This window comes from Mirounga angustirostris, unplaced genomic scaffold (genome assembly GCF_029215605.1).
Source record: "Mirounga angustirostris isolate CCGP_5_RB_7025 unplaced genomic scaffold, mMirAng1.0.hap1 SCAF_15, whole genome shotgun sequence".
In the NCBI taxonomy this organism is placed as follows: domain Eukaryota; kingdom Metazoa; phylum Chordata; class Mammalia; order Carnivora; family Phocidae; genus Mirounga; species Mirounga angustirostris.
This window is the reverse complement of record NW_026991723.1, coordinates 3570950-3592853: the sequence shown is the minus strand read 5'-3', so window position 1 is coordinate 3592853 and position 21904 is coordinate 3570950. Positions and strand designations below refer to the sequence as shown.

At 45.8% G+C, this 21904-nt stretch overlaps 1 protein-coding gene across 1 annotated transcript in view; it reads left to right on the top strand.

The window, feature by feature from the left end:
* DIRAS2 (DIRAS family GTPase 2) overlaps positions 1-16703 on the top strand; it is a 29535-nt gene extending 12832 nt beyond the window's left edge. The window contains exon 2 of the mRNA XM_064579182.1: positions 14909-16703. Coding sequence (XP_064435252.1) covers positions 14944-15543 — 600 coding nt within the window. The 5' untranslated portion in view covers positions 14909-14943 and the 3' untranslated portion in view covers positions 15544-16703. The remainder of the gene's footprint in view (positions 1-14908) is intronic.
* Positions 16704-21904: the final 5201 nt, after the last annotated feature.

Here is a 21904-nt window from a genome sequence, read left to right as displayed (position 1 = left end):
AAATATGTAAAGCACTTATATAAGTCAACACCAAAAAACCTGCAAATAATCTGATTAAAAATGGGCAGAAGACCTGAATAGATATTTTATCAAAGAAGGCAGATAGCCAACAGACACATGGAAAGATTCTCAACTCACTTATCATCAGGGAAATGCAAATCAGAACCACAATGAGGTACCACCACATACCTGTCACAATGGCTAGAATCAAAAAGGCTAAGAAATAACAAGTATGGGTGAGAATGTAGAGAAAAAGGAACCCTCATGCACTGTTGGTTGGAATGCAAGCTGATGCAGCTACTCTGGAGAACAGTATGGAGGTTCCTCAAAAAGTTACCATATGGGGCATCTGGGTGGCTCAGTCAGTTAAGTGTCTGCCTTTGGCTCAGGTCATGATCCCGGGGTCCTGGGATCGAGCCCCTCAATAGGCTCCCCCCTGAGCAGAGAGCCTGCTTCTCCCTCTCTTGCTCCCCCTGCTTATGTACTTTCTGTCTCTCTCAAATAAATACATACATACATACATACATACATAAAATCTTAAAAAAAGTTACCATATGATCCAAATACCCATTTCTTTCGTATTTACCCAAAGAAAATGAGAACACTAATTCAAAAAGATACTTGCACTCCTATGTTTATTGCAACATACTTATAATAGCCAAGATATGAAAGCAACCCAAGTGTCCATGGATAGATGAATGGATGAAGAAAGCATATATATATATGTGTGTGTGTATATATATATATATATATATATATATATGCAATGGACTATTATATATATGTACAATGGAATATTATATATATATATGCAATGGAATATTAACCATAAAAAACAATGAGATCTTGCCATTTATGACAATACAGATGAGTTCATGAGAACTGAGATAAGTCAGAGAAAGACAAATACCATATGATTTCACTCATATGTAGAATCTGAAAAACAAAACAATTGAACAAACAGTAAGATTGATAAATACAGAGAACAAACTGCCCAGAGGTGGGAGGGGTAGGGGAGTAGATGAAATAGACGAAGGGAAAAACTAAAACAAAATATCCAAATGCATGATACCCAGTAGCTCCTGACTACTTTTGGCTTAAACTTCTTTGTGTAAGAACTTACTGAATGATAATAAATTCCCTGCCTCTGGTTCTGTCTCTGTAATGTTACTGCATATCCTTTTGTAAATTTTCATTTCACTTGACATTGCCAACCTGTGAGTGGTTAGTCTTATATAGATGTTTCACAACTTTATTTTGTTTCTTTAAAAAACTCATTTATCTTCTCTGGTACAATTTTCCTTGGTTGGCTCACAAAAATGTATTCCAACTGCAGATAATCATTCAGTATGTGCTAAGAGTTTCCGATGTGTTTGACAATGAGTCAGATGCATGGATGTGCCTGGTGAATGAATGCAACAGGAACCCTGCCTTTGTTGTACTGATACTAGACAAGGAGTGGAGAGAGAACACAAACAAAACAACACTGAGAGAAGAAAGTATGTGCCAAAGTATCTTATTATTGAAAGAGAATCATTACAGCAAATAATAGATGCTAAAGTGTGTTTGAGACCTTTGTACTTTTGCTCACTGTAGCAAATTTCTCTCCTCTGAAACTTCTCATATGGGTTTCTTTCCACCTCGTGCATTATTTTTTATTTATCTTTCTTTTTTGTTGTTGTTTTAAAGATTTTATTTACTTGACAGAGAGAGCGAGAGAGCACACACAGAGGGTATAGTAGAGGGAGAGGGAGAAGCAGGCTCTCCTGCTGAGAGGGGAACCCGATGCAGGGCTCCATCCCAGGACCCTGGGATCAAGACTTTAGCCGAAGGCAGACGCCCACCCATCTGAGCCACCCAGGCACCCCTATATATCTTTCTATAGGATTCTGAGCAGGGAATGCATTTTAGTTTGTCACCATGCATTTTGGTATATTATTTTATATATTTTGACACAGCAGGAAAATCAGTATTTTTCTGATAGCTTGTGGCTTTTTGCCTTTCACTATTAATTAGACGAGGATTCTAAGAATTTTCTAAAAAATCACATTTAGTTAAATTTTGTAACGGATTGCATGAATTATAAAGTGTTGTTAAACTTCGCTAAAGAAAAAATTGTAGGGATTTGTCCTAGAGCATTGGATACCAGCAAATACACCACGTGAGCCATGTCTGTAATTTTGCATTTTCTAATGTAACCACATTTTATTTTTCATTCTTATTTTTTTAAAGATTTTATTTATTTATTTGACAGACACACAGCGAGAGAGGGAACACAAGCAGGGGGAGTGGCAGAGGGAGAAGCAGGCTTCCCGCGGACCAGGGGGCCCGATGTGGGGCTCGATCCCAGGACCCTGAGATCATGACCTGAGCCGAAGGCAGATGCTTAACCAACTGAGCCACTCAGGCGCCCCTAAAGTAACCACATTTTAAAAAGTAAAGGCCCAGGTGAAGTTAATTGAAATAATGTACCCAATGTATATGAAATGGCATCATTTTAAGTTATCATCCATATCGCAGTTATGAATGAGGTATGTGCATTCTTTTCTATACTAAGTGTCCAAAATCCAGTGCAGGACTTGTCCCTTGAGTCCAGCTGCAGCTCACGTGGGGGAGTGGCTACCATATTGGACAACACATTCTCTACCAGGTTCAGTTTCAAATAGCAATACTTACCGCTACTTTTGATGCAATATAAAATTAGGTCCAGGAAGTAGGTGCAAATGTTCATTGGTCTTCTCGGGAAATCAGGTTTTTCTTTGGTTTTGCCAGATCAGATTAGACCCTTAATGCTTTTACTGTGCGACATGGATGAGAAAGGAGAGGGGCCGCCTGTCCTGCCAGTGCTGTTAATTGTGCTCATGTCGTGAGGATGGTCTTTAAGACATGGTTCAGTTAGGGCGCCTGGGTGGCTCAGTTGGTTAGGCGACTGCCTTCGGCTCAGGTCATGATCCTGGAGTCCCGGGATCGAGTCCCGCATCGGGCTCCCTGCTCGGCGGGGAGTCTGCTTCTCCCTCTGACCCTCCCCCCTCTCATGCTCTATCTCATTCTCTCTCTCAAATAAATGAATAAAATCTTTAAAAAAAAAAAAAGACATGGTTCAGTTGTTGCTAAAAATGTTTTCACTGACAATCATAGATTTTTCTTGTGCTCAAATACAGGTGACATAAAATCCACCATTTTCATCATTTTCAAGTGTACAGTTCAGGGGCCTGAAGTACGTTCACACTGTACCACCATCCATCTACGGAACTCTTCACCTCCTCAAACTGAAACTCCGTTCCCATCAAACACTAACTCTCCATCCCCCACCCCCACCCCAGCCCTGGCACGCACACCATGTGACCTTCTGTCTCTACGAATTTGTCTACTCTAGGGACCTCATGTAAGTGGGATCATAGGGTGTTTGTCCTTCTGTGACTGGCTTATTCCACTCAGCATAGTGTCCTCAGGGTTCATCCATGCCATAACAGGTGTCCAGATTTCCTTCCCCGTTAAGGCCGCATAATGTTACATTGCATTGCAAAATATATCATATTTTGTTTGTACAGTCTTCTATCAGTGGACCCTGGGTTGCTTCCACCTGTTGGCTATAGTGATTCGTGCTGCTCGAACATGGGTGTGCAAATATCGTTTCACTTATTTTAGTTACGTATCTATATATGAATTATATATCAGTTATTTGGGGGTATACACCCAGAAGTGGATTGCTGAGTCATATGGTTATTCTATGTTTAATTTTTCCACGTCTCCAACACTTGTTCTTTTCTGATTGCCTTTTGGCAGTCTGAATTCTGATTTCATTTTGATTTTGGAGAGTAGTCATTTTACCGGGTGTGAAGTGGTGCCTCAGTGTGGTTTTGATCTGCATTTCCCTGGTGACTGATGATGTTGAACATCTTTTCATGTGCTTCTTGGCCATGTGTATATCTTCTTCGGAGAAATGTTTATACGAGCCTTTTGTCCATTTTTTAGTTGGTTTGTTTTTCTTTTCGTTATTCAGTTATGAGAGCCCTCTATATATTCTTTATGTTAGATTCTTGTCAGAATATATGATCTATTTTCCCCCATTGTGTGTATTCTTTTTTAACTTTCTCGATAATGTGTTCTTTGTTGCACCAAAGTTTCTAATTTTGACAAAGTCCAATTTACTTATTTGCGTGACATTCCAAGGAGCCCCAAATTGCCAAACAATCTTGAAAAAGAACAACGAAGCTGGAGACTTCACACCTACAGATTTTAAAACTTAACTGCAAAGCTACAGTAGACAAAGCAGTGTGGTGCTGGCATAAGAACAGACATATAGCCCAATTATAGGAATGGAATAGGGAGCCCAGAAATAAACCTTCACATTTACAGCTAAGTGATTTTTGACGAGGAGGATCAAGATCATTCTTTGGAGGAAGAATTGTCTCCAACAAATGGTGCTAGGACCACGGGATATCCACAGGGAAATGACGTTGGGCCCCTCCTCACACCGTATACAAGAATTAATTCAAAATGGATCAGTGGCCTAAATATAAGAACTAAAATCATAAAACTGTTAGAAGAATACATAGGGGTAAAGCTTCATGACCTTGGATTTGTCAATGATTCTTAGCTAGAACCCCCAAAGCCTGAGTAACAAAGTAGTTCATGATTGTTTGAGGGAGACTTTTGTAGCCACTTGCCAATTTGTCAACTTTTATTTGTCTCCACCTAGAAGCCCACGGAACGACGTACACATACGCAGAGCCCCGTTTCAGTAGGCTGGTGGCGAAGGAAGGCCGAAGGCCCGGGCTGCACACTGCAGCACGCTGAGGCTTCCCGCCTGGCACGGAGCGCTTCCTTGCTCCTGGTCCGCAGAGTTCCCGAGTTCCCACTGCCTTCTTCCCCTTCTTCCTTTGGTGTCCCCTCCCCTCGGGGTTAGCTTGCTGCACTGGGCGTGGAGGGTCCACCCTGGTAACTGATCCTTTGACCAGGGTGATGATGGTATTTTTATGAACATGATTTACCTTTTCATTTCCCACACCTGCATGGAAAGAAAAGGAGTCAAGAAGAAAATGCTCCGAATATAGTCAGGCTCTGGGCAGTGTGAAAAGCGTCACGAAATGCATGTTGCTTGGCTCCGTGGCGTTCCTGAGCACGAGGGTCTGGGGAGAGCATCAGACAAACATTAGTGGACCTTTTTCTGTGCCTAAGCTGGGGGGTATTATTTGCCTCTCTATAATGAAAGCCTTAAAGAATAATGTATTCTAACCCTTCCAATCCAAGCCACGTCTCCATGCCTCTCCATTTGTTTCATTCTTGCAGATATCATGAGTCTTGCCAGGATACCTGGGGACCCCCTGCCCCCTAACATCCCCTGGGGATGGTGGCTCCATTATCTGGGTGTAGATGTGTCATCTGCTTCAACACCTGTCCTTACACTGCAGGGCAGGATGTTTCCAGAACACCACAAAGCAAGGTTCCTGAAAAAGGAGTCTGCTTCTTTGGGGAAAGATAAGCCAGAGATGTTTAACTCTTTACAGCCTGGAAAATGTTTCCTACTAACAAATCTGTCATTTTTTAGGGTCGCCTAAGAAGGTACTTGAAATGAGTCTTTAATTAAATTGAGATTCTAAAAATATATAAAATTACACTCTCCTATCGAGAGGATTTATATGGAATTTGTTTAACAATGAAATTTAAATGCTATAATGAGAACAGATGTTTTTGAGGAGAAGGCATCTTGGAAAACCAAGACAAGAATCAAGCAGAGACCACCTGTGTAATCTTCTGGAGATGCGAGTGCCTTTGATCTCAGACTGTCCGTGAGGATTTGTGACAGGATAGCACACAGACTGTCAGGCTTTTCCAAACGCTCACACTTCATGAGCTGACTTCTTCTAATCTAGGATTTTTGTCTGGTTTGAACAATTTTTTATTTTATTTTATTTTATTTTATTTTATTTTATTTTATTTTATTTTTTGCAGCAGGCTTAATTCAGGCTAGAATGCAGGTAAAGACTGTGGTTTTACCTGAGATGCTTTTTTTCCTCATTCACGTAAATCTGTTTCTCCCAAAGGGTATTTGGATGGGCAACTTCTGTGACTCAGGAAATCGAAGTCCATTTTCCCTAGAATCCAGGCCGTATAGGCTAGGAGAGCCTCCCATAATTCTGCACCCAGTGACAAAGCCTGTGGGGCGGGTTCCCCCCGCATCCCATACTTCTGCAGGTACCAGCTGGGCGCCCTGCACATTAGCTCACTCCTGACACTGTGTACCCCGAGAGAGCATCAGATCTCACAGGCTGGGGGCACAGTCCTGCAAGCAGACCGCCCTTTGTTTCAGATGCCCAGATGGTTGCCTGGGCGTTGACTGGCTGTAAATCAGAGATTTCCATGACCCTCTCCTTGGGTTTGATTAATTTGCCAGAGTGGCTCCCAGAGCTCAGGGAAGCACATGACTTACTAGATCAGTGGTTTATTAGGTAAGGCGATAGCTCAGGAAGCGCAGATGGAAGAGATGCACGGGGGCCAGGGATGGGGAAGGGGCGGAGCTTCCGTGCCCGCTCCAGGTGCCCCTCTCCCTGATCTCCCTGCAGTCCGCGTGTGCACTGGCCCAGAAGCTCCCCAAATCCCATCCTTTTGGGTTTTTCTGGTGTCTTCATTACACGGTCATAATTGATTAAATAGTTGGCCATTGGCAATTGAGTCAACCTCCAGGCCTCTCCTCCCCAGAGGTGGGAGGAAAGGAGGCTGAAAGTTCCAAGCCTCTCTATATGGTTGGTTCCCTGGGCAACCAGTGCCCCCAATCTTTAGGTGCTTTCCAAAGGTCCCCTCATTAACATTAACCAAGGTGTGGTGGAAAGGGGCTCCTTTTGAATAACAAGACACCCATTTCACCTTTATGGCTCTGGAGACCAGATCCTCTAGTAAAAGATGCTCCCGTTACTCTCCCCACTCAGGAAATGCCAAGGGTTTTGGGAGCTGTGAGCCAGGAACCATGATGAAGACAATGTATATATATATATGAAAAATGTCTTTTCATCATCTGAATGATCAAATGTGTATTTCTTATAAATCATAATACTGCACCACCGCTAACCTCATTTTCAGTATTTAAAATGTCTCGTTTTGAATTCTTTAGTATAAGACACACAATTTATGATACTTTGGGATGGCTCATTTACTCCCTTTCCCTCATTTGTCTGTGTATAAGCTTTTTAGACATGTGAGGGGCTGGGAGACCGTTGAGTTCAGACAAGTTCCAGAAAAGGAGAGTAGGGAGGTATTCAGACAGTCGTCCTACTCAGGGCATGTCCTTTGGTGGACAGATTTGTGCATCCAGAGAACCCACTCTAGCTGACCCTCCCAGCCAGCGTGGTGATTCTTTCTAAATCAGGGGACAACCAGGGACTAGCAGACATTCATGAAAACAATGCCGTGAACAATGAACAGGCAGAACCGGAGACAGCTCAGATATGTGATAAGAACAGCAGTGACAAATCCCAATTAGCTTTCTTGTTGACAGCGTGATATCGCCTTTCTTGGGACAAGAAAGAAAGTGCTTCCATGAGAAAGGAAAAATCAGAGGGCAAGAAAAGTACATTGAAATGTAAGGGAAAAGATTCTAGAGAAATCAGGAATAGGTGTACTCGATCCATCACCTAGGAAAAGTTCCAGAAAGAAAGAGAAGGTATAGGGGCTGAGATGATGTACTTTTTAAAAATAGAAGATGGGGCGCCTGGGTGACTCAGTCATTAAGCGTCTGCCCTCAGCTTGGGTCATGATCTCAGGGTCCTGGGATCGAGTCCTGCATCGGGCTCCCTGCTCCGCGGGAAGCCTTCTTCTCCCTCTCTCGCTCCCCCTGCTTGTGTTCCCTCTCTCGCTGTGTTTCTCTCTGTCAAATAAATAAATAAAATCTTTTAAAAAATAAATAAAAATAGAAGAAAATTCACCCAAGCTGCAGAAGTGATCAGGTTTTTAAGCCTCCCCCAACCCTCAAAAAACATAATTAAAAAACGGTTCTAGGTACATCCTGGTGAGATGTCATAACTCCCAGAATAAAGAGAATATCCTCACCCTGCCAAAGAGAAGGGAAGATCCCAACTTCCCTACAGAGGCAAGAGTATCATACTGTCTTGGATTTCATATTGATATCCCTGGATGATCAGGTTAAAAATCAAATAATCCTTAAAATATGAGGAGAAAATAATTTGAACTTAGTTTGGCTTCAGGATTGCATCAATCAGGTGAGAAGGGCATGAACTCAGAAATATTAATGCCATTTAAAAGAATTTATCAGTAATGTTTATACCAAAACATAAAATGGATCCAAGGAAGGTGAGAATAAATTGAAATACAAAAATTGGCAACTAAGAGTTACAAGGGAAAAAAAAAAAACTAGGGGGGAAAAACCCAGCCAAACCTAAGACCCCTGTGATGCTCACACAGAAAATGATGTATCAGTCAACAAAGTCTGATTGACAATGACCTTTCCCTCAGTGGGTTCAGTCCTACTATCTACTTCTGCCTTGAAAAATCTGTACAAAATTCTTTTTTTTTTAAAGATTTTATTTATTTATTTGTCAGAGAGAGAGCACAAGCAAACTCCCCGCTGAGCAGGGAGCCCAATGCAGGACTCAATCCCAGGGTCCTGGGATCATGACCTGAAGTGAAGGCAGACGCTTAATGGACTGAGCCACCCAGGCATCCCTACAAAACCCTTTTAATGCTGTTTATTGATAAGGTTTAGAAACAACCTGCAGACAAAGCACAGAAGCCTTAATATAAATTTTGGAACAAATTGTAAATGTGATACCTAGAAAACTGAAATACTGGTATGTACTTTAAAAATAGAGTAGAACTAACAAAACCTAGGCAGTGGAGGAAGGCATTGTGCTGATTTCATAGAAAGATATGGTCCAGAGTCAATAAGTCAAGACATTAAGATCTATGATTCAAGCAGCGAGTACATTATTTAAAATTATAATGGTGAGCACCAGGAAGTGACAACTGAATGTCCGTTCTTTTCAACAGCGGTTATTTATGGAAAGAGAGACAGGCTGCCGAAGGAAGGAAGGGGCCTCGGTGCGGATGAAATTGTGTTTTACAATCTCCTTCATCTTTTAAACCGAGTGCATGCATTATGTCATCTTTCATTTGTTTGTTTGAAAGTTTTTAAGCTGAGACATCACAGGTGGTTGGGGTTGGTCCCGGGTGGTGTCCTGTGTCTCCACCTGCTCTCGCCTCTCGGTGAAGAGCAACCTGCCCCGTGTGCGTCCTGCCTTCTTTCAGATGTGCTGCATTGAATATGCATCACCAGACCCATACAGATACTCTTCCCCTACCGTACCCCAGGCTGATTGTCCCTTTCCCTTGCCTTAAGCCCTGAATTTCCTTCAAGAGAAATCCACGCTTGTCTTTCTGGCCATCTCTTCAGTTCTGTGGCCCCCAAATGCACTGCAAGATGGCTTTGACTCCCTCCGTGGCCCCCCGCACACCAATTAACTGAAGCTTTGTCAGTCTTCCTCCACCTGCTACTGCCCCACACTCCATCCGTAAGGATACTTTCTTTGAACTTGGGTCCGAGAACCAATCCTATTAGGTGTCCCGGTTTTTTATGATATTTAAAAAATGTTGCTGTTTCAGTCCCCTAATAATTTTGAAAGAATAGATCATTCAGAACAATCTGGACGACCACCATGTTACATTGAACATGTTATTTCTCACACTGGGGTCTCTGGACCTATTCCTCTGTATCTGTGAATCTGTTTCAGAATCAGTAGACAATGTCATCACATACAGTGGCTTACCACCCCTCAATGAGTTTGAAATCAGGAAGTATGTGTTCTCCAACTTCTTCCTTCCTTCTTTCCTCCCCTCCCCTCCCTTCCCCTCCTCTCCCCTCTTTCTAAATTCAACATTGTTTCACTATTCTGAGCCTTTTGAATTTTCATGTGAATTTTAGAATCAGCTTGTCAATTTCTGTAAAGTAGCCTTTTGGGTTTTTTGTAGGAATTGTATTGAATCCATAGGTGATTTGGGGAATATTGCCATTTTAACAAAATTAAGTCCTCTGATACATAAACAGGGGTGCTGTTCCACTTATTTAGGTCTTCAAAGTCTTTCAACGATATTTTTTAATTTTCAGTGTTTATGCTTCCTCATTAATTTTATTGCTAAGTATCTTATGCTTTTTGATGATCCTATAAATGGAATTGGTTTCTTAATTTTGTTTTAGATTGTTCATTGCAAGTGTGTAGAAATGCAGTTGATTTTCATATGGATACTCAAAAACCTTTTAGAGCTAGTTTGTTGGTTCTCTTTTCGGAAGATTCCTTAAAATTGTCTATATACAAGGTTATGCCTTTTGCAATAAATAGTTTCGTTTTGTCCTTTCCAATCTAGATTTTATTTTATGTTCTTGACTTATTCTCCTAGTCAAAACCTCCCAGAAAATGGAAAATAGAAGCTGCAAGAGTGAGAACTCTTGCCTTTTTCCTGATTTTAGGGACAAAGCATTCAGTCTTTCATCATTAAGTATTGTCTTAGTTGCCCTGTTTCATAATATGTCCTTTTTCTGGTTGGGGAAATTACCTTTATTCCTTATTTGCTTTTTTTTTTTTTTAAATCATGACTGAGTGCTGAAATTTGTCACTTTTTAAAAAAAATCACGACTGAGTGCTGAATTTTGTCGTTTTTTTTTTCTTTTTTGTATCTACAGAGATTATCATTTTTGGGGGGTCTTTTATTGATAATGGTATGTTATAGTAATTTTTGGATGTTAAACTGACTTTGCATTTCTGGCATAAATCCCACTTGGTTATAATGCACAATCCTTTTTATGTATTGATGGATTCAGTTTGCTAGTATTTTGTTGAAGATTTTTGTTTATATTCATAAGAGATAGTGGTCTGTAGCTTTCTTGTGATATCTTTGTCTCAAGCTGATGTCAGGGTAATATTGGCCTCAAAAAGAGTAACAAGTGTTCTCTCCTATTTCACTTTTTAGCAGAGTTTGTGAAGGGTTGGTATTCGTCCTTTGAATGTTTGCTGGAATTCACCAGTGAAACCATCTGGACCTGACTTTCCTAGTTTTTTTTATTAATATCCTGCTCAGGTCTTTTCAGATTTTCCATTTCTGCTTGATTCAGCTTTGGTAGTTTAGGTCTGTCTCATCTGAGCTACCTAGTGTTACCATGTTACCATGAGGCTGGTCACAGGAGCCCCTTATAACACTTTATATTTCTGCAAGGTCTGTAGTAATGTCTCCTCTTTCACTTGTGATTTTAGTAATTTGAGTCTTCTCACTTCTTTGGTCAGTCTGGCAAAAAGTTTGTTAATTCTGTTGATATTTTCAAAGAACCAACTTTGAGTTTCTTGATTTTTCTCTATTGTTTTTCTATTCTTTATTGTACTAACTTCCACTGTAATCTTTCCTACATTTTTCTTCCTGTGGGTTTAGTTTGCTCTTGGAAGGTGGGTGATTAGGTTACTGATTTGCAGTCTTCATTCTCATTTAACATAGATATTCATAGCTACAGTTTCCTTCTAAGCACTGCTTTAGCTGCATCCCCTCCGTGACTTTTTGACATTTTTTTTGCTTTCTTGGCATTTTATGCTTTCTCTCCAGTTTGTGCCCCTGTCCCTAATGCTCCTTGTGACCCCCTTTTCTGCCCAGTCCTTACTAAATGTATCCAGAGAGCTTGGCCTCCTAACCATGCGAGTGCTGGGTCTTGTCTCACTAACGCCCCCTAGCAGCTCTGAGAAGAAGGTGCTATTATTACCTCCATCTTCTGGTACAGGCAACTCAAGTACACAAAGTTTAAGTAGATAACTCACCAAGTTCTCTTACATCAGATTCGGTCTTCTTTCTTGCTACATGCCTTCTCCCTTGCTGATTTTTACTTTTTATAGTGCTGTTTATATGTGGATGAGACCCACATATTTATCACTAGACTAGACTTCTCTGCTGAGCTTTCAGACTATAGCCCAGTCATCTACCAGATACTATCTCTACCAGTCTGTCCTACAAACCTGACCCAATCACAGCTGCTCCCTCATCACCTTCTTCACACCTACTTCTTCTTAATCTTGACCTTCATCTTGACTAATGATGTCACTGCTCACCTGCTTGCCCAGCTCTGCCCCAGATGCCAATGCACATCGGCTTTGTACCCCGGCACAATGTTGGCTCTATCCCTGCCCTTGGACATCTGCAAGAGGCCCCATCTCCTGGATGATGTGCCATTCATCGCTTTGCATCTTCACCCAGCCCTCTGTGACATTCTCCTGAGGGCCCCACACAAAACTAGATGCCCCACTGGGCTCTCCTCCTGTCTTTATGATTTTACCACAGCAGCGACCAGGCAGGGTGTACTATATGCTTTCCTATGCCTGTCTGTCTTCTAATGCTGTGAGCTTCTGTTGGGTGAGCACTGAGTTTGCATATCATCTAGAGGGTTTTTTACAAATGTTTATAAAACAGTGAATTTTATACCTTCTTACCTGCCTGTCTTCTGTGTAACTATCAGGTTCCTGCTTCCATGCCACTACCTTAGGGAAGTTGTTTCTGGTGTCCTAGGTTGGATTAGTTGCCTTCAGACCTCTCTTTTGTAGCACTGCTGTGATATAATTTATTAATTATCTGTGAAGTCATCTTCTCATTTCTGCCTGTTTCACTTAATCCTAAGATCCATGAGAACAGAGGCCCTGCCTTAGGTCTGCCCTCTGCACATGGGTTTTCTGGCCCCTTGCCCAGAGTCTGGCCTTTAGAGGAAGCTCAGTAGATATTTCTTGGACAAGTGCATAGCCATAGCTGTGGAGTCTTCCTATTAATGTTTAGTGTTGCCTTTCTATATTTTGGTTGCCAGTTGAATAATGGAGACATCTTAGCACGGCCAGCAACACATTCACCATACACAGGATGAGTGTGAGCTCAAGACCCGGGGCTCCCATGGAGATTTTGGGGTACGGAGCTTGTTAAGACATTCCCTTCCAGGTAGATGCTCACACTCCAGGCTGGAGCTAAATAGCCATAGTACAAGGCAAGGTTGAGTGTGGACACTGCCTCCCAAGCACAGAGAGAGGCTTGTTCTGAGGTTTTAAGCCAGGTCCCATAGGACATTGCATTTTTTAAAAATGTAGAACAATTTATTATAATTCTGCACTGTCGAGTTAATCATAATGATCTCGTGAGCATTTAATAGACTGTACAAACCCCTGAGCGGGCTTTCCTGAAGCCTTTTGCTGTCAGTGAACGACCTGACATCTCTCTGTGTTTTCCTGTGGCATTGGATGCTTCTTGAGCTTCTCGGTAGGTTAGGGTTTCCAAAGTGCATGCAAGAACAGCCGGAGATTTCATTGAGCAGGTTTGGAGGCAAACATATGGGGAACTCAGAGAGAAATCAGAAGATGGAATGCCAGTGTCCCAGGCTTCGATCCAGTGTTCCATCTGCCAGTGGACATATTTACTGCACAGACCTATTTGCTTCCATGGCTAATTACATTTAATCATTTGCCTCTGAAAATGACTTTGCTGAGCAGTATCTTTTCTTATTGTCCATGGGTTACTAGAGATGGGAAACATGCATATCAGCACCATGGCTTCCTAGAGAAAATGGGTTCCATGCTTCACATTTCCACAGTATTATCTACTTGGGGTAAAAAAAAAATTGGATATTGCTTAATTCTCAACTTTTTTGGGGTATTATATGTCCTTCCTTCCCTCCCAAAGAAGGGACAGGATGAAAGATATTTGGTCATCTATATGTAAGGACAGCACACTTACTCCTTGGGCGAGGGGCGATGTTGGTAATGAAGGAAAACCCCGTTCCATTTCATTTTAATGACCACTTCTGGTTGTTTCTTCTGTTATCTCGATAACACTCATCTCCTGATAATTCTTTTTTTTTTTTTAGATTTTATTTATTTATTTGACAGAGAGACACAGCGAGAGAGGGAACACAAACAGGGGGAGTGGGAGAGGGAAAGCAGGCTTCCCGCGGAGCAGAGAGCCCGATGCGGGGCTCGATCCCAGGACTCTGGGATCGTGATCTGAGCCGAAGGCAGATGCTTAACGACTGAGCCACCCAGGCGCCTCAGCTCCTGGTAATTCTTAAAAAGAAAGTACCTATGACCATTTTGATTTTGATCGAAATTTGATTTGAATGAAAGGCCCCTCCAAGCTCCTTAGTTACCTGTCAACGCTGCTCAATGAGACAGTCTTCACCATGGCCTCAGCCGCACCCAAGCCACTGCTGCCAGCCCCCTGTCACCAGCTGGGTGAAGTCAGGGACATGGCCTTTCCCGATGGCCTCTGTGTTCCAGTGTTCTCATTATACAACAGGAACAGGACACCAGTGCTATGGGGTGGTGAGGATTTCATGGGTTAATATAAACGTTGAATAAATATTAATAGCATCCTACTCTCCACTCCCCCCTCCTTATCCTTATAAAAAATCACATATTACTATGACCTGAATATTGGGTGTTCACAGTACTTTGCATAGAACAGTAAGGGTCCTCTGTGATTGTGCCTGTGTGTGTGTGTGTGTGTGTGTGTTGGGAGGGTGGTTCATTCCCACGTCCCCTCTACCTTTCCTTGATTCCACCTGCCTTGGACTGACTTGGCACCTTCTCCCTAGGCACAGGGATGCTCAGAGTCATGGTCTGAGAAGGAGAAGCAGACGGACTCTTGTTGGCTACTGAATAGAGCGACGGCCCTATTGAAAATTGGAGATGGACCATAATTACTGGATTTAGAATTCTAGAATTTTTAAATGAAATTCAAATTATCTTATGTCGGGACTGTGAAAACAAAATGTATCCCTCCTGTTCTTTTTAAGCTTTCAGAAGAGGGTAAAGCAATCCTTCTCGAGATTTTCTTTACTTCCTTGTTTTTTTTTTAACGAATTCTCTCCCACGTCTGGTTCCCCTGCTAGGTGCTTCCTGGTGACAGTCAGAGGTCTCAAGCAACATGCCGGAGCAGAGCAATGACTACCGTGTGGCTGTGTTCGGCGCAGGGGGCGTTGGCAAGAGCTCACTGGTGCTGCGCTTCGTGAAGGGCACGTTCCGGGAGAGCTACATCCCCACGGTGGAGGACACCTACCGGCAGGTGATCAGCTGCGACAAGAGCATCTGCACGCTGCAGATCACGGACACCACGGGCAGCCACCAGTTTCCGGCCATGCAGCGGCTGTCCATCTCCAAGGGCCATGCCTTCATCCTGGTCTACTCCATCACCAGCCGGCAGTCCTTGGAGGAGCTCAAGCCCATCTACGAACAAATCTGCGAGATCAAAGGGGACGTGGAGAGCATCCCCATCATGCTGGTGGGCAACAAGTGCGACGAGAGCCCCAGCCGCGAGGTGGAGAGCGGCGAGGCCGAGGCCCTGGCCCGGAAATGGAAGTGCGCCTTCATGGAGACCTCGGCCAAGCTCAACCACAACGTGAAGGAGCTCTTTCAGGAGCTGCTCAACCTGGAGAAGCGCAGGACCGTGAGCCTCCAGATCGACGGGAAAAAGAGCAAGCAGCAGAAAAGGAAAGAAAAGCTCAAGGGCAAATGCGTGGTCATGTGAAGGCCGGTCCGTGGGAGGAGCCGTGGCGTGTCCCCCCCGACCCCGTCCTGTCCCCTTCCCCTCCCCACGTGACACCCCCCGTCGTCAGGGTAGCATGTATGATGCCCACGTGTTCAATATCGCCTTTGGACTGAGGTGGCCCTGTTGTCCCCGAGAGGGCCTATCACACCACCACCAATAAGCACCCCCTCTCCAGAATCAGGGATTCTGCCCAGAGGCTCAGATGGAGGCCGCTGTGCCCAGCATCGCAGGGAACTGAGAGAGGCGCCGGCCGTCTCTGAAGGCGGCTCATCCCGGAGGAGGCATCGGGCCGGCAGCCACGGGAGCAGCCTGGGCTGGGGGAAGCAGGTCCCATCTGCATGCGTGTGACAGCGTGTGACCCTGCACCTGCCCACCCCCCCCAAGACCAGGCCTTTCCCTCCGCTTGCTTAGGGGCTGGACACCCTCGGGGGCGGGAGGGGCGGGAGCCCAGGCCAACGTTGTTCCATTTCAGGTCCTTTAGCTGAATTACAGATAACACGGCATGGCATCTCCCCGAGGGTGCTCACTGTCGGGTCCCTGACCCGTGAGCCTCGCCGCTCTAAGGGGAGGCACTCCCATCACTAGACCTAGTTAGCAGGTGTCCCTGTCACCTTTTGGAGTATTTATTTCACCTACAATGATGAGTTCACAAAGGGCATCCTGCTGGGTCAGAGACCCTTCAGGGTGGGAGTGAATAGATGTTTTGACATGACTAGCGCAGCATGGTAACGCTCTGTGTGTTACCCTCGAGAGTTCTAGAAATGTGCTTTTTCCTTCCTTTGACCCATGAGGGGTCTGCTTCTTGCAGCCCCTCAGATTTTAAATAAATGCGATTAAAGTAGCTAGTTTTAGACAATTATTTTCCCTCCAAGATGGTTTCCTTGTTTTCAGTAACTCCATTTGTATCCAGCTGGGAGCAGCCGACAGAGGCCATCCGGAGACCAGAAGCACATCCGTTTTCTAAATCACATGGATATCTATACGCCATACTTGGCAGCTCAAAGAAATACCTTGAAACAGAAGTTGTTCACCGTGTTTTTGATGGTCTGTCTATAACAAAAGTATATTCCTGGAAAACATGTTCAAGTAATAGATTATCTTGCATGCTCCATTACCAGTGTCTTCTAAGAGCCGTTCAATGCGCTGTTCACTCCGGAAACAATTATCTTTTCCTCTTCATGACCTTGTGTGCATCCTTACTCCTCCAGACCGAATCAGGGCCTCTGCCGGTTCCTGCGCACTGGCGAGGAGACGGGATGGCGGCTGGACGCTCAGCTTAACTGCTCTGCCCAGTCTGGTTTGGCTCTGCTTCCAGAAAGTTCCCACTGACAGAGCGCGCGAGTCCTCCTGTTTGTTCCAGGCGGCGTAGCTCACACTGGCCCCGATTCCAGAATCTTCCTTTCAGCAGGGCCTCCTGCCTGGCAGGTGGAGGAAGCTGGAGGGCGTGCCGCGGGCCCCGGGCTGGTCCGGGGAGCCCCCGGCAGTCAGGCCGCCGCGCCAGGCTCCTCCGCAGAGTGGTCAAGTTGCGGACGTTTGCATGCAGCCCCTTCGGTTCTGCTTGTCTCTCCTGCAGCCGCTGTGTCTCGCTGCCTGAGCAGGTCTCCGGCCGCGGGCAGCTCCGTGCACTCGGCACACACCCCATCGGCCCTTTCTGGCTCAGCGTCCTTAGCTTTGCTCTTCCTCTGTGCTCTGCTAGCAAGTCCCCGTGTGGTGGTGCGTGCATAGGAGGCGCCTTCGAGAACCCGCCGCCCCACTGTCTTCCTGCGTCCTGGCCTCCTAGAGGCACCCTGAACAGGGACGATGTGGCCACGGCCTGGGCGCCAGTGGGGTCGGGGGGCCCAGAACGACACCTCAGCCAGACCGCAGGCCCCGGCAGGTCCCGAGGGAGGCCCCGTCCCCGTGGTGGCTGCCCCGCAGCCTTCACAGTGACACCTAGCTGGTGAATCTTCTAGAACGTGTGTTTTTCAACCTATCCCTATTTTGTTTTTCTATTTCTATTCTCAGAGACATGTGGTCGGTTTGTCATTTGGATGTGGGTTAAGTGGAAGAAGAAACAGGACGTCATGGCCACAATCGGAGGCTGGGGTCTGTCATGAGCCGTGTGTCCCTGAGGCTCCCTGCCAGGGGCCCTGTTCCCACTGACAGAAGTCACAGTTCCCGTTCCGCCTCTCACGTCCCTGTCTGCCGTTCAGGTGTTTAGAGATTCATCGATAGGAGAAGCTTTTAATGATTGAAAACCAGGGTGTATTCAGGACCCATTTTGTTCCTTTGTACTTTGCCCATGAGTTTATAGGAAGGCCATTGACGCCTCAGCCACGGGTCTTCGTTCTGCTGTATTTTCTATGAACCGCGCTGAGGGTTTGATGAGGATCTCAAAACAGCCTTTGAGGAGATCCCCAGTTGTCTCAGGGCTCGAAGAGATAGTTGCACTGAATCGGGTGTGTTTAGTTATCTATGTGGCCCCGTCCTGAGTGCGTCACTGTGGTTCTGGAGGACCCGTCCTACGTTGCAGACGGGCACAGAAGTCGTTGGCCTGGCCACAGGACGTCACAAAACTCAAAATACTGCTTTGAAGGTGGCATTCCGGGGATAAGCCTGGGGCTCCACGAGTCGCCTCCTGTCCCTTCCGGTCCCTCCTCCATCTGGTGACAAGCCATGGGCGTGCCCTGGGCATGCATGCAATACAGCAAGACCAACACAAGAGCAATACTGAATTGTTCATTAGACCTAAAATTATATATATATATATTTTATATATATATATAATTTATCTTCCTGCATTTTTGAAGTATAAAGCAGTACATTGTACATATCTGTAAGCTAGCATACTTGTTTCACCATTTCTAATACTGAAGAAATGTTCACTCGTTGTAGAACAAACAACTATTAGAGGTTTTAAACGCTGCTCTGTGATACTTAATTTCCTTTTCAAGATTTGTAATGTGTTGCACCTACATAAGCTCTCTGGAAGCATCCATCACTAATGGGACACACGTAAACCCTCAAAGCTCCATCCTGGAACTCGGTCCCCCACAGAGACTGTACGTGGACAAGAGTATTTACAGAGCATGACTTTTCTACATGTGGGATATCAACGTGTCTATTTATATTTACGGTGTATATTGTTACAATTCCATTATCGATTCTATTTTATTTACTCTTCAGTTATAAAAACCAGCCTTGCATACCAGTTTGTAGTTGCCAGTGATGTTCTGTATAATGGAACCTGTTGAAATAAAGCTTCAGTTCTGACCCCCTGGCTGGAAGGTGGTGGTGTTTCTGATTCTTGGCGGTGTGGCGTGTCGGTGAGGGTCTTAAGCTAGGAGTAGGTCCTGCACCTGCTCCCTGCGCTCACTGCTGGACGGGACACTATCATGCTCTGCGCGGGGCTGGGATGGGGACAGTGTTTCCAGGAGGTTTTCTTTCTTTCTTTTTTTTTTTTTTAAGATTGTATTTATTTGTTTGAGAGCGAGAACTCAGGAGCAGGAGAGGAGGAGAAGAGGCAGAGGGAGAAGCAGGCTCCCCGCTGAGCTGAGAGCCTGATGCTGGGCTCAATCCCAGGACCCTGGATCATGACCTGAGCTGAAGACCGATGCTTAACCAACCGAGCCACCCAGGCGCCCCTCCAGAAGGTTCTCCCAGGTGGTCCCTGATGTGGGAAACAAAGGCAAAAGAAGGATTGAGTTTCCTTGCTGCGTGCAGCCCACTGGCAGGTCCTTGACACAGACAGAGCTACTACATTCCTCTGGGAGCTCAGCTGCCTGGATGTTGGTACTTTGCTAGGGGCGCAGGGCCCCAGGATCCTGTGCCTCTGCTTTGGCATGTAGAAGTTCCTCCGGAGACTTTGTCTCTGAACACCCCCAAGACACATGTTGTTGATCATCCCCCAAGCATATGACCCACCAATGTACATCTGGGGGTCTCATGGTGTTTGTTAGTGGGTTTGCTGTTGAGAAGCCCAGTGCTGTTTCTGGGCTGTTTCTGCTGGACACCCTTGGGCCTCACTCCTCCTTCACAACACTAATTATAATATAAACCTGACTTTTGGTAACACAGGGAAAACCAACAACTATAAACAAGATAAACCCCTTTGTCTGCCCGTGAATAGCTAAGTGACCACGGGCAGGATTTTAACCTCTCTGATCTTCTCAAAAAAGGGGAATTAGCATCTGCTGCGTGGGCGGCCCTTAGGATTAAATTAATAAGCATGAAGCCCTCAGAGCTGTCTTATCACATTCTGAGCATTCAGTGGAAACAAACAGAAGCCTGCGACCATGTCGGACTCTGCCTGGCAGGTTTGTGATGATGTGAAAATTAATCTGTGCAGGTATGACCAGCAACCGGCAACCCTCCCTTTCTTGAAACTTCTTTTAATGGCTTTCCTGCTCTGCCTCTAGGCCTGCTCCCCAACCCCTGGGTCATTATTGCTACATTATCCAGGGGTTTCTCCACTTATGCAGATAATTGCAATCAGTGGGCCCCATTAGGCGCCATTAAAGGGCATCCCATCCGGTACTTACCAGGCATTAAGGTGCAAATAAAGCTCTTTTTTTTTTTTAAGATTTTATTTATTTATTTGACAGAGAGAGAGAGAGATAGCGAGAGCAGGAACACAAGCAGGGGGAGTGGGAGAGGGAGAAGCAGGCTTCCTGCCGAGCAGGGAGCCCGATGAGGGGCTCGATCCCAGGACCCTGGGATCATGACCTGATCCGAAGGCAGACGCTCAACGACTGAGCCACCCAGGCGCCCGGTGCAAATAAAGCTCTTGAAGGACCTGGTGACTCCCCAGAGCTGGGGTCTGTGGGGCTGGGCTGGGCCCGGGGATCTGCATTCCTAGGAGGCTCGAGGCCATGCATCTGGTCACCGACCACACTTGGAGTGGCGAGGCTCTTGTCTCTTTGTACTCCCTTGCTGCTGCATGTTGGAGTCACCTGGAGAAGTTTTGAAACGTATACTGATCTGCAGGCCCTGATCCAGAAATCATAATGTAGTAGGGCTGGAATGTGGCCTTAGCTCAAGATGTTCCCGGGGAATCAAAATGCCAAATTAACGTTGGAGAGCCCTGCCGTGAGCCAGGGTTAGCTGGAAATGTCTGCCAGTTCCGTACACCTGGGGCGGGGGGGGGGGGGGGCGCATTGCTTATTAAATCAAGTTTCTCTTTCGTGAAAGTTTTCTGGACAGCAGACAGCAGATTGGTGGAATTTGTGGGAGGCCCCCGGGCTCCTCCACATCTGGCAGCCCCCATGATTGGCATGGAGAGAAAGGTGTAATCCAGGTAGAGCTCCCACTCACCGGCACCTCCTGGGGGAGTCATGTCAGCTCTGAGTGTGAGGGGACCTGGCAGATCTGGGGTCCCAGCCCCAAGCTGCCTGGGGGGGTTCTATCCTAGGCTGGCCCGATCCCAGGCGCACACTCCATTCCTGACAACTCAAGTTCCTCAAGTTCCTCCGAATCCCAAAGACCAATGGCCCCCCATCCGTCCTGTCCTGGCTCTGCCGACCTGCTGCTGCCCCAGAAACCTCGGCTGGGGGTCAGTGATCACCACTCCTGACATTCTGCTCTCACCTCGTCCGTTCCTTTGCCTCCAGGCCATGGCTCTCCCTGGCAGCATCCTGCGTCCTTCAGACGGGGCCTGAGCCCCTGTGCCTTCCTAGTTCCACATGTCTGGACGGCTCGCAGTCACCTTACCTTTCCATTATCTTCTCTTGACCAAAAACAGCCTTTGCCCAACCTAGAATGTCACATCCCTGGTGGACCCAGAGAGGCCGCCACCTGCCTCAGAGATTGTAACAGGACTTCTATGTCACCATGACAACACTGTTGTTTTTGATGAGGGATGGGAAGGCAGGCAAGCTGAGCACAAAGCACAAGCTGATGCCCCACACCCCCCACACTCCCAGGTGGGACCTTCCCCAGGCCCTCCGGCCACCCTAGAACTAAGGGAAGGGAACACCAACAGTTCACAGAGATCACAGTCCCGCAGGACAGGAGTCTCCCTCAGTTGACCAATGTCTTAGCGATTGACAAGGAAAAGGCATTCTTACCAATAACCTGACTTCCAGAGACCCGTAAGTCAAGATCCTGGAGCCCCAACATCACCGTCCCCTCCACGAGTGACGTGGGAAACTGAGGCAGAAGGGAAGATACAGCCGTTTCTTTATGACTGCAGCCCGTGGACAAGCACCTGAGAGAGGCCGAGTATAAGGTTCCCCCAAGAAGCTCCCTACTCTGTGCATGTTAGCGTCTTACTAGAAGGAAGAACAGCCTTCACTGGGCAACGGCCAGGCCTCCAGGATCCCGAGAGGCTTCTTGAGCATGTGGACGTCCTTTCGGACGCCTC